We start from the raw sequence: 14,823 nt of genomic DNA, 5'->3' as shown, positions 1-14,823 counted from the left end.
GCTGTGAGATGTTATAGGGCAAAGCGCCTGTTTTCAAATTGAGGGCAGAAATCCAAGGTGCCACCCTTGCTTTCCATGTATTTGATACAGAAATGATGAGTGAATATGGAAAAATCTTATTGATATAATTTAAAATAGACCAAAAAGTGGGATACCTTAGTAGTAATAATTTGTGCTTGAATTATTGTTTTCATTATTTGACTTTTAATCAATAGTTACTATCTTTGTTATTCTAACAAAAATTTGCATAAAGTTGAAATAATCTGTTGCTGTATATCTATGTAGTAAATCTAGGTCAGTATGCATTAGTCCTTTTGTACATGTGGGTTTGTGTGTGCATTGTTACATTGCTGTAGCTCCGAATATTTATTTTAGAAGTTACTCTGAAGAGGTGTATTAATTATATAAGTATATTTGAACAGGGGTTTCTAATAACAATACGTGATACTTTCCTTGGCAGCTACTGTACTGGAACACATGCAGCATAAACAAGATGAGAAAATTGTCAATTCTTGCTGTTTTACCAACTATACTAAGTAACAACGTGACTATACAAAATACAGATGCTACTTTTTTTTTTTTTTTTAACACGACCTGGAAACCTTAAGATTTTCCATGATGACATCCCCAGGTGAATTGCCCAGAATGTGCAAAAATGTCTGTCCTAATTGTTCATGGTTTTCTAACAGGACTTAAACCCAACTTTATTCAGTCAGTGCTTAAATTAGTATTTAGAAGGAAGAACACCAAGACAAAACCCTTGTAGGATATCTGAGAGAATCTTGTCTGGGGACGTTTTGTACAATCTGGTGAACTCTAAAGGTACAAAACTTGAAGTTCAAAAATCTTATTAAAATGTAATTTGCCTCACATCTGATTAGCAGCATCAAGAGCTGAGAGAATGGGAATTAAATCCACCAAGGCTATTTATTACATATTTCAGCATTCTAAAAAAGCTTAGGAAAGTGACTGGACTAGAATGTTTATGCTTTATTTCAGGAAAAGTAGTATTTATTTAGTGAGCTCACAAAGCACAATATCTGTTCCAGAAGAGTTTTTGTTACATCTATCCTGATTAACTTCTCCATGTAAATAAAGACTAACATGTGGAAGCTTGCACTCCTTTTCAGTTGTGAGCACTTACTATAAAGCATATTACAATTTTTGTTGGAAAAGAGAATGAACTGTCCAGCCTTTATGAGCCACTCAAGGTACAGTAGATATACTGTATCTGTTCCTCAGTCATCCCTTTTTCAGACTGACCAGTTTACGTAGTTGTGTCTTGCATGGAAGCCCTTTCACGCCTCTGAATATCCATAGAATCCTTTTCCAAAACTTAATTTCAAGATCTACTGTAGCCTTTCTCAGACAAGGGGAGTGAGTGATGGGGAAATTCCAATTACAAGGAACATTCATGTAGGTGAACTGTCAGTTTATACAGTAATGTTCTCTATACCTTTCCTAGTATTTCCTACCACTTAAATTTGTTTTTTCTGACTGCTGTTACACACTGAACTGATCCTTTAACAAAGGTATTCCTCTTAATGCTCAGATCTTGCTTCTAAATAGTAATGGCCAATTCAGAGCCTATCATTCTGTACTCAACGTCAAGATATCTGTCTGCGTACCTAGGTTTGCATTTGTCTGTCTGAATTTTACCCATCATCATAACCAAATCTTCTAAGGCTCTTGTAAAGCTCTTCTGTTGGCCCTTGTGTTAAGTATCTGAGATATCATTGCCAGCAAACTTTCTTGCTTTCTTGGTCTTTAGGTTGCCATATCAATCTGCAAAATGGTACCAAGTTTTGCAGAATTCACTGGTGACTTCCCTCTGTCTACCATGGGACCCCTTATTAGTATAAGTCCCTAATCTTTCTTTCCTGTATTCTACTCAATGGTACGTCCATGCAAGACCATTTCCTCTTACCCTCCATTTTTTTCATGTCCTTAAAACTTTCAGCAAGGAACCTCTTAACAGCTTTTGGAAAGTTGAGTATTCTGTATCAGTGACGTTTCCCGTAATTAACAGAGGGGTCAGCCTTTTCTGGTAACACAGAAGTTTTTTATTAGGTATTAACAGTTGTCCTTATTGAACAACTCTCAAGGATTCCTACATAATTGATGATGTAATGAGAGAGAGGGAGGCTGCTGGTTTTTATTAATAACATAATCCTGCAGACTTTTCAATACTTGGTTTCTTCTAGTCTTTAACCAGCTTGAATAATCTCTGTGACCTCCTTTATCTTTACTGCTGTGATGAAGTCTGAGTTCATCTTCTGAAAGACCCATTATATGCTAAAGAAAAGACAGATATTAGTGTGTATTATAAACAACAGTAGAGGCAGGTTGTCTGTTTGGAGGATGTAAATTTCTGTTGCATTTATAATAATTTGTTATGTAATAATGATCTTATAAACTGCAACATATGTGTATCTTCAAAGTGATTACAAAAAAAAATAAATCAGTACCTAATTAGAAAGTGTTCATTACTAACAGTGTTCTCATGAAACAAATACAGGGTAGAGCAAAAATTGAAAGTCATGCATCCATAAGTGAATCATGAAATACACCCACTGACTACATTATTCCTTCCACAGAAATGCATATGCTAGACTTCTGCACTTTGCAGCTCAGAACAGCAGGATTATGTACTATGAACAAAAATGCTAAGTAGCTTTATTACAGCATGGACAGTATTAATTTAATCGTAAGAGCTTGAATGTGTCTGTGTAATCAAAGTGTGCAACCTCTTCTGTGGCAGGTGAGGGCAGAATGGTAGCTTTCAACAAAACAACAGTGCCCTTACCATTATAAAAAGGTACTTCAATTTTATTTAATTAGATTGTTTCCATTAGATTAATATTTCTGTCACAGAAACCTACTGTTAGCAAAAAATAGAAAAAGCTGATACATACAGGATGTTTGTGTGTTGGTATATGGACTTTATAGAGTATGAAGCATATCATATCATATTGAATATTGTTGAAATACTGGTCTCTATTTAGCAAATGATGTTTTGAATTCCAGGAAGTAACCTTGTAAAAATGGAAGTAAGAAAAGGAAATTAGCCTATGTTAGAAACTCTCCAGGAGGGAAAATGAAGAAAGAAAGTCAGTGCAAGCAAAGGTGAGTGATGGAGGTTGAATCAGAGAAAAGTCGGGATTTTCACAGAGAACGAGGCATGTATGGAGTGTGGGTGAAAGGTGCTTAACAGTTTTTCAGGTCTAGAAATGCCCACTTAATCTTTCTGGAAGCTCAATAGTCTCTTCCAATTGTACCAGTTAATTAAAAATCCCACACAGACCAAACCCCCCTATTTGCAGTACCTTTGTCTTGCTACTGTGGTAATCTACTACAGAGAAATCCAGCATACATTAAGATAGACCATGTTTCAAGTGTGACTGGACTTGAATGTTACAGAATGTTGCAGCCAGCTGCTGGAAAGCCCCCAGCTTTGTGGCTGGCAGTGTTTTAATGCCATTCCCACTGGCTCTTCTGGACTGCCATTAAATTGTGTTTCCAAAGGGGCTGCTAGTACTTACGGATTTTCTCTTTTAGCAGGAAGTGGTGGTGGTCACCAAGAAAAGTAATGAGCCAGAAAGAAAATGGATCTCCCTATCAACGTGGATGCTTTCAAGCTAATGGGATCAATGTTGGAGGAGGAGGAGGGATGTAAGGTACAATCCATTTTGGAGTATCTGGAGTGCCTGGGAGTACATCAACGCAGATAGCTCCCAGCAAGATACCTTTCCCATGCACCAAATCATTTATGGTCATAGGGTATACTTTTAATTTGGGAATAGTGTGGTCTTCCTGCTTATGCTCAAACCCAGGACCTCCTGCAAACGGTGCAGATATAGTGACACCACCTCATGGTCCCGGTGTTGCAAGGGAGTATCCGGGACAGGTTGACTGACCTCCTTCTGGTGGCATGAGTCCTTGGAAAGAAAGGGAGTAGCAGTGACCACCCTGTTGTTCACAGTGGCCAAGCAGCTAAACCCATCAGCCTCGGGAGACCCGTGTCCAAGCCTTAGTACTCTTTTCCATGAACTTGGTTTGCCTGGGGCAGTGGTCACACCCAGGCTGTCTTGCAGAGCACAGGTGGGAGTTAGGTCTGAAAGTCTCTTCTGTCCTGCAGTGAAATGTGATAAATTCTGGTGTTCTCATGCATTGTGCTGTAATGTAAGTAAGGTATGTTTATTTATTATTGAAAATAATAAAAACAACTTACTCAGTTTGCAGTATATGAACAGCTCTCTCATAGTGCCCTTCCAGGTGTTTTAAGTGGGTCAAGACTGGGCATATCTTACTCCTCCATCATGTGCTGTAATAACGTTTTTTCTCATCTGTGCAAATACGTGGGTGTTTGTACCATCCGGGAACTCAGGCTGTAAATACGGGAGTGGTGGGCTAGCCCACCCCGCAGACCTAAAGAGGGTCACCAGCCCCGCGTTTAATCCCCCACACCGAAACCGAGCTCAGCGGTGACATCTCCCGGCGATGCGGTTTTCTCCTACGCAGGCCCGGCCGCCAAGGGCCTGGCCACCCCCGGGAGCGGGGAACCCGCCCGCGTTGCCCGCCCCCGTCCCGCGTCTCTGCCCGTGTAAGGCTGCGGGCGGCCGCGAGGGTTTCGCCTACCGCCCTCGGCCCGGCCGCGCTGCGCCGCTCCTTCCCGTGCAGCCGGGAGCCTCTGCGCCTTCGCTCACTTCCCCTCGGCTCGCCCCGTCCCCGGTGCGCTCTCTGGCAGCGGAGGGGCGGCGGCGGCTCCTCGCTTCCGCCGGCAGCTCGCCCGCCGCTGCTGGCGTGGGACTGCCGCCATTTTGTGAGGAGAGGCGGCGGCGCGCCCGACGGCCGGTCGGTAGCGGTACGTGGGGCGACGTTTCTCCGCCGCCAGCGAGAAGGAGGTGGGGGCCGGGCTCCGCCTCGCAGCAATGGGGCGAGGGTGCGGGCTGGGCGGCGGGGGAGGCTGTCGCATAGAAACGGCTCCGCGCCGTCTTGGTCTCCCGTGGGGTGGGTAGCTGTTGCCGGAGAGGAGGGCTGGGGCAGGCGGGGGAAGAGGCTGTCGTGCTGCCCGGGAGCCGCGCAGGCAGGGTCTTCCCAGCGGGGCACCGCTGGCGGCAGGACGGGACCCTCCCGAGGAACCCGTTAGGGCTGTAGTCTTTTTTCGTCAGCCTGGCACCCTTCGTGGGTTTGCTTCCCCCACCTGAAAGGCTACTGAGTTTGTAAAGAGGTTTGTTGTGGTAAGTTTTCATTAGGTATGAGAAATTGAGTGGCGAGAGCTGGCTTCTGATCCAACAGCGAGGGGGAGCATCCTCCATCCAGGCACCTGGGGTCTGCCCGTGTTCTACCTGCAGGTTTCAGTCAGAGGAGCTCATCTGACCGGTGGGCTTCCTGCTGATGCTTCATCGCTCCGAATTGCTTTGGGTTATGCAGAAAAAAAGCTGTTTGTAAACACAGAGATAGCTTTGTGTATTTTTAGAAAGCTGATGTAAAACGAAGTTGACAGAGGCTGGTATGCACACTACAATTAATTCAGAAGAAAAAGATGATATTTTGTGTACTTTGTTTACTGATTGTACCATAGGAAACGATTGGTGAGAACATCTGATACTTTCAGAGTCAACTACTGAAAGTTTCAGAATATAAAAGTTATGGTTATTTATGGATGCTTAATTTGTCTTCCTTGTATTACAGTAGAGATTTGGCAAATTGATCATGTAGGTCTTTGCTCTTTCTTTGACACCCTGAACAAACAGAGCTGGACTCTAAACAGATCTCAAAGTTTACAGCCTTTTTAAATTTGAGTGGACTTTGAAAAGGACAACAAAAGGAGTGGTCTTGGGTGGGTCCTGTAGTAAGTTTCACATCCTTTTCAAAATTAATAATTTTGTTTGGTTTTTTTATAGCTTAGAAGAATGCGTGTTTTGCTTCTATATCTCATCTTGGAAACAACTAAACTCTCTGAGGATCTAAAATGACTGACTCTCAAAATGGATGAATTTCCAGACAGATAGTGAAAATCAAAGTTTTTATTCAACTGCAAATGTCTAATACTGAAACCTAACTATAGGTGGATCTCTCTGTATTGTTCCATGCTTCCACTGTTATTTTAAAGTATTGCTTTACATTGCATCAACGTTGTTAAGACCAAGATAATTTTTAAACAAGGCAGTTTCTAGATCTTTTCGGGGATTGAGAGATGCTTTCTAGGTTTGCAAATATGTTTCCTAGGCTTTAATTTTTTTGTCGTAATGGTAAAATGTACCTTTCTCAATGATAGTAGTTTCTAATGATTAGCAATTTTCTTTCTAGTGTGCTGAAGCATGTTTTTACCAAGATCTGTTAAAGTCAAGAGGACTGCTGATGAGGACAAAAGTTGTACAGCTAAGAAAAATAGATTGTCTTCTGGAGGGTCTTTGCTAGAGGAGACCACCGAGTTCCAAGACTGTAAGTCAGATAGAACAGAAACTTCTTCTTCAAAATGCAATTTGAATAAAGTTGTACAAGAATGTACAGAATGTATAGCTGGAGACCTTGGTGTTGCTAATACAACTTTGGGAAAGGATAACCAAAATACTGATGAAGATAGCTCTTTGGAAGAACCCATAAAATCCTTCAGCAAATCTCAGCGTCACGCAGAACCTGGAGAACCTGTATGTGTTGTGTGTGGTCGCTATGGAGAGTATATCTGTGATAAAACAGATGAAGATGTTTGTAGTTTGGAATGTAAAGCCAAACACCTTCTACAAACTCAAGCAAAGGAAGAAAAGCTTAAATCTGATCAACTCACAAAAGCACAATCTCAAGCAGAAACTCACCTGCTTAATACACCTTATTTCTACAAAGATCATTCCTTTATTTTAGGTTTGCGAGATGAGCAGATTGAGAACCTTAAACTGCAGCTAGGTATTGCTGTCCAGGGCCAGCAAGTTCCAAGACCTATTGTAGAGTTTGAACACTGTGGTTTTCCTGAAACTTTAAACCATAATTTAAAGAATTCTGGCTATGAAGTCCCAACTCCCATCCAAATGCAAATGATCCCTGTTGGACTATTGGGGAGGGATATTGTGGCTAGCGCAGACACTGGCTCCGGAAAAACAGCAGCCTTCCTACTACCTGTTATTATGAAGGTTTTGAAAGAGGTAATGAAACTTCATGTGCTTAGAGAAAGTGGTTTGCAACTTTATCTCTTGGATTCCAAGTGTAACTGAGAAAGTAATTGCAGTGGTTTTATTGACATTCAATGATTTATTTTACTTTTGATTAATGGAGCATTGGTTCTTGGGGGGAGGGGAGTTGCTGATTATTTTTAATGACTCTGAATGTTTTTTCACTTTGGTCAGGAGATAAAGCAATTCTATTAATACTACCTAGTATACAGTTTCTCCTTGTTAAGAAAGGTAACTAAATTCTGTGGTAAACTTCCTAAATGACTTAAAATAGAAAGTTAAAATAATTCGAAGCCCTCTGCAAGAAGTTATTACTGTATCTTGATCTATCAGATGGCTGAAAGAGATTTTTTTGGCTTTTTTGTAATTTCGTAGAGTAATTTCTGTTGGAATATGTTCAGCTGACCATCAAATAACTACAGGAATTTAGGGTAATACAATTTCTGAAATCCTGCAGTTACACAGTCTCCCTTTTGATACTGTGGGAAAAAGCAATTAAGAAAACTTTTACATCGTAAGGACATGCATGTATGATGAGAAGTAATGGCAAATAGTATTCTGTACCTTGTGTGTGGTTCAGCAGTGCTTTTTGCTTTAGTGGTTTTATTCAAAAAGGGATGTATAAGAATATATTTGAAAATTCTGGACCTGATTCTAGTTGATGTTTTGGACTGTTTAGATGCCTTTATAGATAGATATACACACAAACGTGTGTGTGTATCATTTTTTTCAAAAGAATAATTTAAAGATTATTTAAGTAACTTTTAATCTTTAAAGTACTATAGCATTAGTTTTAAGAATGGAAGCATTATATAGGAGCATTTTAAGAACAGCAGTATTACACTCCAGTACCTCCTCTGTCTGATTATCATTAAAGTGTGCAAGACAGTTTATATGCTTATAAGAATATGCACAAAATTGGAACCTCAATGAATAATACTTAATTTCTCTACATGATCTTTCTCATTCTTCATCTTCAGGGTACTTTACAAGTTAATGTATATGTCAAGAAAGAATTTTATTTTGTTTAAAATAATTTTCATTTCTAATGTAGAAGAGAGATGAGATGTTAAAAGCATAAGGGTAATCTGGTTATGAGGTATTTGACAGTTCCTGGCTTCTCCACATCTACGTAGATACCTTTTCTTGTGGTGGCAAGTTGTTAAGTTAAACACTGTTGCGCACTTGAAAACAACTCAAGAAGCCCTTCTTGACACAAGTATTTAACTATGTAGTTCCTTTGATGATTCAGTGGGAAAGGAACAACCTCCTACTGTTGGTCACTTGGAAATATTCCAGTTGGAAACCAGAAAGAGACACATACCATCCAGAAAACTGTTAAGTGAATTTATGTTTGTGGTATCAATATATGAGAGCGCTTTATTTGCTGAAGAGGTGATCAGCATTACTGAAATAATGCTTCTTGGAGCTAGACCATTACTCTGCCTTTCCCCCCCCTCCCCCTGTTTTGCCTTATGTTCTTTTTACTTTGTTAGTATGTGTTAACTGGAGTTACTAATCTATATTAATCTGAGAGGAATTACTACCCTGTAATTTTGTGTTTTCTGGGTTGCAGAAGTTCAGTGAGGTGATAATTTGGTTGCAGATCCTTATATAAGGAATAAAAAATTAAGACTGTAGCACTTTAATGATTCATGTCTACCTGGCTGACTAATGGTGGATCAGAGGGACTATTAATTTTGTTCTTAAATTTCAGGGATGTATGTTTTTGCTGTATAAAGTTCCTATCACTGCTTATCTTCTCTGGTTAATACTTAATGTTTTTACTTAGTAGTGTGCAAGACAGTAAAGGGAAATAGTATGTTCCTGTAATATCAAGACTTCTAAAAACTTTTTTTAATGATCTCTAGATTCAGCTAGCATCCTGTGTTTTGAGTTCAGGTGGAGTTTATTCTGAATTTCTGTTACAGATTCAGTGCAATAACTAAAATAGAAAAAAGCAGTCTTTAGAAATGACTGCTAGTTTTCTGGGCCTTTGTTTGTTGTCAGGAAGCTATTCTAACTGTGTGCTTACACATGCACTAATTTTTTGTTTTTAAAAGTTGCGTAATTGAGGGATAGACTTCCTTGGCCTGCACTGTTAAAGGTATAATCCCTTTCTACCTTCTGTCTTCAAATAGAAAGGGTATTAGCAGTCTAACTGCATCCACAGTAGTTGCACTATATAATTTACATTTTAGTATTGGGAGATTTAATCTTGAAAGCTTTTTATCCAAATAATAAAGCAATTCCATGTTCAACAGATTTCTCCCCCTTTTTCTAGATAGAAACTCCATCCGCCCTTATTTTGGCACCAACAAGGGAGTTAGCAATTCAGATAGAGAGACAAGCTAAAGAACTGATGGCTGGTTTACCAAACATGAGAACAGTTCTCCTGGTAGGAGGTTTACCACTGCCACCACAGCTTCACCGTCTCAAGCAAAGTGTTAAGGTAAGGACTATAGCATGGAAAGATCCTGTGGAGAGTTATGTTTTTCGTGATACTCACAGACAAGAAAAATGTTACTGTTGACATGTATGGACACACAAAGATGTGTTTTTCCTAAGTCTAAACTACTAAAATAATTGTTAGCTCTTGAAAATTTTACAATAATACAGTTGTTTGTGTTTTTTTTTTAACATTTTTACTTCTGATTAAACATATAATAAATTCTTTGTTTTTTAGACAGTTTCATGCATGATACTGCTGCTTTCAAAGACTGAAATATGCCATTTTATGAGACAAGGAGTTGTAATTTATAGCAAAAATAGTTCATTTTTAATGCAGATTACATTGCTTGTATTCAGACACTTTAATTATGAGAGTTCCAAAAGGTCCATTTAATTTTGAGGCTTCATAATTTATTAAGTTATCTGTAAAAGTTTTATGACTTACATGAATGCAAGTAATTTCAATAATTATTGCCCTTCTCACCTATGTGCTGTAACTTTATAGTTCTTCTAGGACATTCATCTGTCTTTCATGGAATTTCTAACTTCTGGGTTGTTGTTTGGTTTTGGTTTTGTTTTTCGTGTGTTTTTTTGGTTGTTGTGTTTTTTTTTTTTTAGGTTATAATAGCAACACCTGGAAGACTTCTTGAGATCTTAAAGCAAAGTTCTGTTCAACTGCATGGCATAAAAATTGTAGTGGTGGACGAAGTAAGTTTTTAGTTACCAGTGCTGTACTGCGTATACAGAGGTCCTTGAAGAGCCAGTGTGAGTGGCTAGTCTAACTGATTAAACATACAGAGTGTTCCTTATAAAGATAAAATATATTTCTTAAGAGAAAAATTAATTTTTTAACACAATTTGAAATGTGTTTGAACAATGCATGTTCTATTGGCTATAAAAGACTTGGATACCTGATGGGGTATTACTGCTAGACCAGTGTGAACCATTTGTTTTTAATTTTCTCACTTAGCTTTTCTTCTGACTGAAAATACTCCTGCATTTGGATTATTACATACCAAACATACACATTATGGTTCTTCTGTCAATTCAAGTTCAGGATTCTCCTGTTTATGGAAAAATCTGGTACAAATCTAATATTTTTCCCTTAGGTAGATACCATGTTAAAAATGGGTTTCCAGCAGCAAGTGTTGGATATTTTGGAACACATCTCTCACGATCATCAAACCATACTCGTGTCAGCCACGATTCCAGTGGGCATTGAAAACTTAGCAAATCAGCTTCTGCACAATTTTGTAAGAATAACAATTGGAGAAAAGAATCTGCCATGTTCCAATGTTCGCCAAATTATCTTGTGGGTAGAAGAACCCTCTAAAAAGAAAAAGCTGTTTGAAATACTAAATGTAAGTGTAATATTTTTCTCATAAGAACAACTTATAAAATTATTCATATATTTACACATCTCTGTCAGGTTCTCATCTTCAATTCTAATCTGTATGTAGTGAAGAGGTGGAGTGAGGTCAAACATATAACTACACTAACTAGTTCAGTAGCTCTGCAATGTAGGAGCTTTAATGGCAATTTCAGAGATTACTCCACCCCTGTCACTCACACCTCCTTCTGTGCAGCAGCAAACCAGACTCCTGTGCTTGGATCCAAGTTAAAAATTGTAATTTTGATAATTTTTTTGTGATTCGCAGTATGGCATCTGAATGATTTGTACTGGTTGTCTGTGAGTGGTAGAGGAACAGGACTTTCTTAAACCATCATAGCTGCTTTACGGCTTGGGAGTGGTTTATAATTTTAAAAGTCATTAAAGAAACCAGTGAGAAAGCTACTTTAGTTCTTTCTAGAATTACATGAATAATAATACGTATCTTTTATGAGTACTTTGGTGGGGAATTTTGGAGTCTTGGCTGAGGTTATCCAAGAAGTAAATGGGAATCTTTAACTAAGCCTCAGAACTTTATATTATGTAACATTTAAAGAAACATGAAAGCAAGCTTCTGACTTCTAAAAAATGCATGTATTGATATCAACTTGGGTTCCGAGTCTACAAATCATTATATGTTTATGATGTACAGATTTGTATAGTTTCATGACTGGTATCTTGCTCCTTGTCTAGAGTCTAAAAACATTTATTCATCTGAAAGTCTTGTTAATATTAGAGATAATGAGCAGAAGAAATTGAATGCCAAGTTGCTGCTGATGAGCAGCAAACTGTTGTAGTACCTTTTTACATGAACTGTTTAATTTTACAGGATAAGAAACTCTTCAAGCCTCCAGTGTTGGTATTTGTGGACTGTAAGTTAGGAGCAGATCTGTTGAGCGATGCTGTTCATAAGATTACAGGATTGCAGTGTACAGCTATGCATTCTGAAAAGTCTCAGGTGGAAAGAACAGATATATTACAGGTTTGTGTCTCCTAAAGTTATGGCTTTTTTGATAGATTTAAAATGGCCAATTTTTTTAAAGGTGGCTTAATTTGAATGTGTTAAATCATAATTTACTGCCATTCTGCAGTAAAACCTGGAGTATTGCTGGGGGAGAGGAGAGACAGATGAGACCAAGCAAAACTGTAGATAATAATGCCATTTTAAATGCAGATGAATGCTGGAGACTATTTCCTAGGTTATTTGCTTTGAAATGGGAATTCAAATCTGCATTTAACTTTAATTGATGATTATTTTATTAAAATTGTGATTTTGATCTCTCTTTAATTAGCTCTGTGAATTATATTCCTATTCAAATCAAGAATACAGGAGGGGCCATTCCCTCTTCTGCAATAGAATAATCCCACTAGGTGTGTTCTTATGCTGTGTAACTAACCCTAGCCTATGCTTGGAGAGGTTCAAAATAAAAATAAGGAAAAAAGAATTAATTTTTTGGTTATTCCTCCCTTGCCAGGGATTACTTCAAGAGAAGTACGAAGTTATAGTAAGCACTGGAGTCCTTGGACGAGGGCTTGACCTTGTCAATGTCAAACTGGTAGTAAATTTTGATATGCCTTCAAGTATGGATGAATATGTACATCAGGTAAATAAATGAATTACTAAAGAATTATTTGAAAAGTATACTGAAATATGACATCCACCTATAGAAAGTTAAATTAAACATAAACATAAAGATTATTTTCCTCTTCAGAACATTGTTTTTATAGGAAAGGAAAGAAAGGTGCTGAATATCTCTTCCGTAAGTCTCTTGTGTAAATTACTAAAATCTAGAACACTGTTCTTGTGTCTCCTATATAAGTTACTAAAATCTAGAATAGTGTTCTTATATCAGTTATGTTTGCAGTATTATTCTTCCTGTTTCATACTCCCTTGTATCATTTTCTGTCTATTGAAAGCAAAGTTTTCCATATTTTTGCTGTCTGTGTGAAGAAAGGCCAAATACCCCTCTTTCTGCTGCAGTTCATCTCCAGTGTGGGATGTGCATGTAATACCATCAGGAAACCAGTTGTGAACTTTATTTTCATTCTCTCTTCATACTCCAGTATCTCCTCTGATTTTCTTTTTTTTTTTTTTTGGCTGAGGATTTTCTGCTTTAAAAAAGATGGTATGTGGGTTGGGTGTGTGTGTGTATGTATTTATGTGTATGTACACAGACCCCAACCCTAGTTTGGCTAGCATATCAAGAGAACTAATTATTGTCCTCTTTTTGGCACTTACGAAGCCACAGTAGTCTACTACTGTGTCCAGTTTTGAGACTGTCAACTACAAGAAAAGCCAATAAACTGGAGAGAGTCCAGGCAAAGTCAGGGGGCTGGCCCACGTAACACGTGAAGAGAGGCAGAGGGAACTAGGCTTGTTCAGGCTGGAGTAGAGATTTAATTGGTGTCTTGTATTTGGTAATGGGCTTGTTACAGAGGCAACAGAGGCAGACTCTTCTTGGAGATGCACAGTGAGAGGATGAGAGCTAACAGTCACAACTTGCTGCAAGGGAAATTCTGTCCTCATAACAGGGAAAAATGTTTTTCACAGTGAGTGTAGTCAGACAGTGGAACAGGCTGCCCTGAGAGGTGGTGGGACCTTTGTGCTTGGAGGCACTTGCAACTCCATAGGACAAGGCCCTGAGCGAACTGATCTAACTGAATTTAGCCCAGTTCTGAATAGGTGGGAAGGACCTCTGGAAGTCATCCAGTCTTATGAACTCCTGAAGTATTCTGTGTTACTAACTGCAGTACACCTCTCTGTTTTTTAATTATCTTTCTGCTAAAGTTTCAAGTAGTAAATAAATAAAAATGGTCTTTCCTAGCATCAAAACTATACCAATATTAGCATACTATTTCTTCCTAAATAGAGAGTCTTTGTAGATTCTTTTCTAATTTGTTCAAGCACTTTGGCTAACATTGATAAATAATTTTAAGTTACTAGAATATTGAAAGTAAAGGGCATTTTTATGGTCATGCTTGTATATATAGTGCTTGATACAAGATGCATGTATGTGGCATTGCTATAATAAAAATTTTTTAAAACATTTTGTTTGGACCAGATTCACTTTAAGCCTTTGCCCATAGGCTATATGGTATATCTCAGTATCAATATTGGACTTCTGGTATGTCCTATAAGCAAGTTGTAATTTTAGATGCATTTAAGCTAAAGCTTCAGATCTGCATATCTTGAATTCAGGAAGTTTATTAAAACTTTGTGCTGAGAGGATGACATAAAGAGATTTGGCCTTGTCGTTAGGTTAGTTGCTGGTTTATAACAGAAAATAACCTGTAAGGATATTTGAAGGACTTCCATTTAATATTGATAACTTAAAATGAGTTTTTGCTTTTTCAGGTTGGAAGAGCAGGGAGGTTGGGTCACAGTGGAACTGCAATTACTTTTATCAATAACAACAGCAAGAAGCTCTTTTGGGATGTTGTGAAGAGAGTAAAACCAACGGGCACCATTCTTCCCCCGCAGCTGCTGAATTCCCCATATCTTCATGACCAAAAGAGAAGGGAACAACAGAGACTTAAACAATTACAGAATAGCCTTGTAACAGGAGATAATATTATGGACATTATTAGAAAACACGACAAAAATAATTCTCAGAGGTAATAAAGATATATTTATAGTTATGTGATTATAATGAAAGTGTGATTAAAAATAAACATGGAATTATGATGCCTTGTATATTGCCTTTTTTAAAGAAGTTTATATATTCAGTTTTTTAAGGAGTCTCATTTTTATCTCATCTTTATTTTGAAATACAGACTATTGTAGTGCCTAGTAAAAATATTATATGTAACCCT

The 14,823-nt window shown here is 38.1% G+C and overlaps 1 protein-coding gene across 1 annotated transcript; it reads left to right on the top strand.

Annotated features, from left to right (window-relative positions):
• Positions 1–4,768: 4,768 nt before the first annotated feature.
• Positions 4,769–14,823, top strand: DDX59 (DEAD (Asp-Glu-Ala-Asp) box polypeptide 59). Its single transcript, XM_010563418.1, has 8 exons — positions 4,769–4,904; positions 6,313–7,142; positions 9,454–9,621; positions 10,239–10,328; positions 10,730–10,981; positions 11,840–11,992; positions 12,486–12,614; positions 14,366–14,823. The coding sequence occupies exons 2-8, from the start codon at positions 6,324–6,326 to the stop codon at positions 14,627–14,629; spliced, it is 1,875 nt and encodes a 624-aa protein (XP_010561720.1). The 5' UTR covers positions 4,769–4,904; positions 6,313–6,323; the 3' UTR covers positions 14,630–14,823.

Source organism: Haliaeetus leucocephalus, unplaced genomic scaffold (genome assembly GCF_000737465.1).
Source record: "Haliaeetus leucocephalus isolate CR32 unplaced genomic scaffold, Haliaeetus_leucocephalus-4.0 Scaffold166, whole genome shotgun sequence".
NCBI classification, from domain to species: Eukaryota; Metazoa; Chordata; class Aves; order Accipitriformes; family Accipitridae; genus Haliaeetus; species Haliaeetus leucocephalus.
This window is presented reverse-complemented; position numbering and strand designations above follow the sequence as displayed.

Excerpts from the sequence above, each read along its gene's own strand:
- DDX59 (XM_010563418.1), top strand. The coding sequence starts at position 6,324 with ATGTTTTTACCAAGATCTGTTAAAGTCAAGAGGACTGCTGATGAGGAC. Across the intron at positions 9,622-10,238 it reads GTCTCAAGCAAAGTGTTAAG|GTTATAATAGCAACACCTGG; the intron begins GTAAGGACTATA and ends TTTTTTTTTTAG. Across the intron at positions 12,615-14,365 it reads TGGATGAATATGTACATCAG|GTTGGAAGAGCAGGGAGGTT; the intron begins GTAAATAAATGA and ends TTGCTTTTTCAG.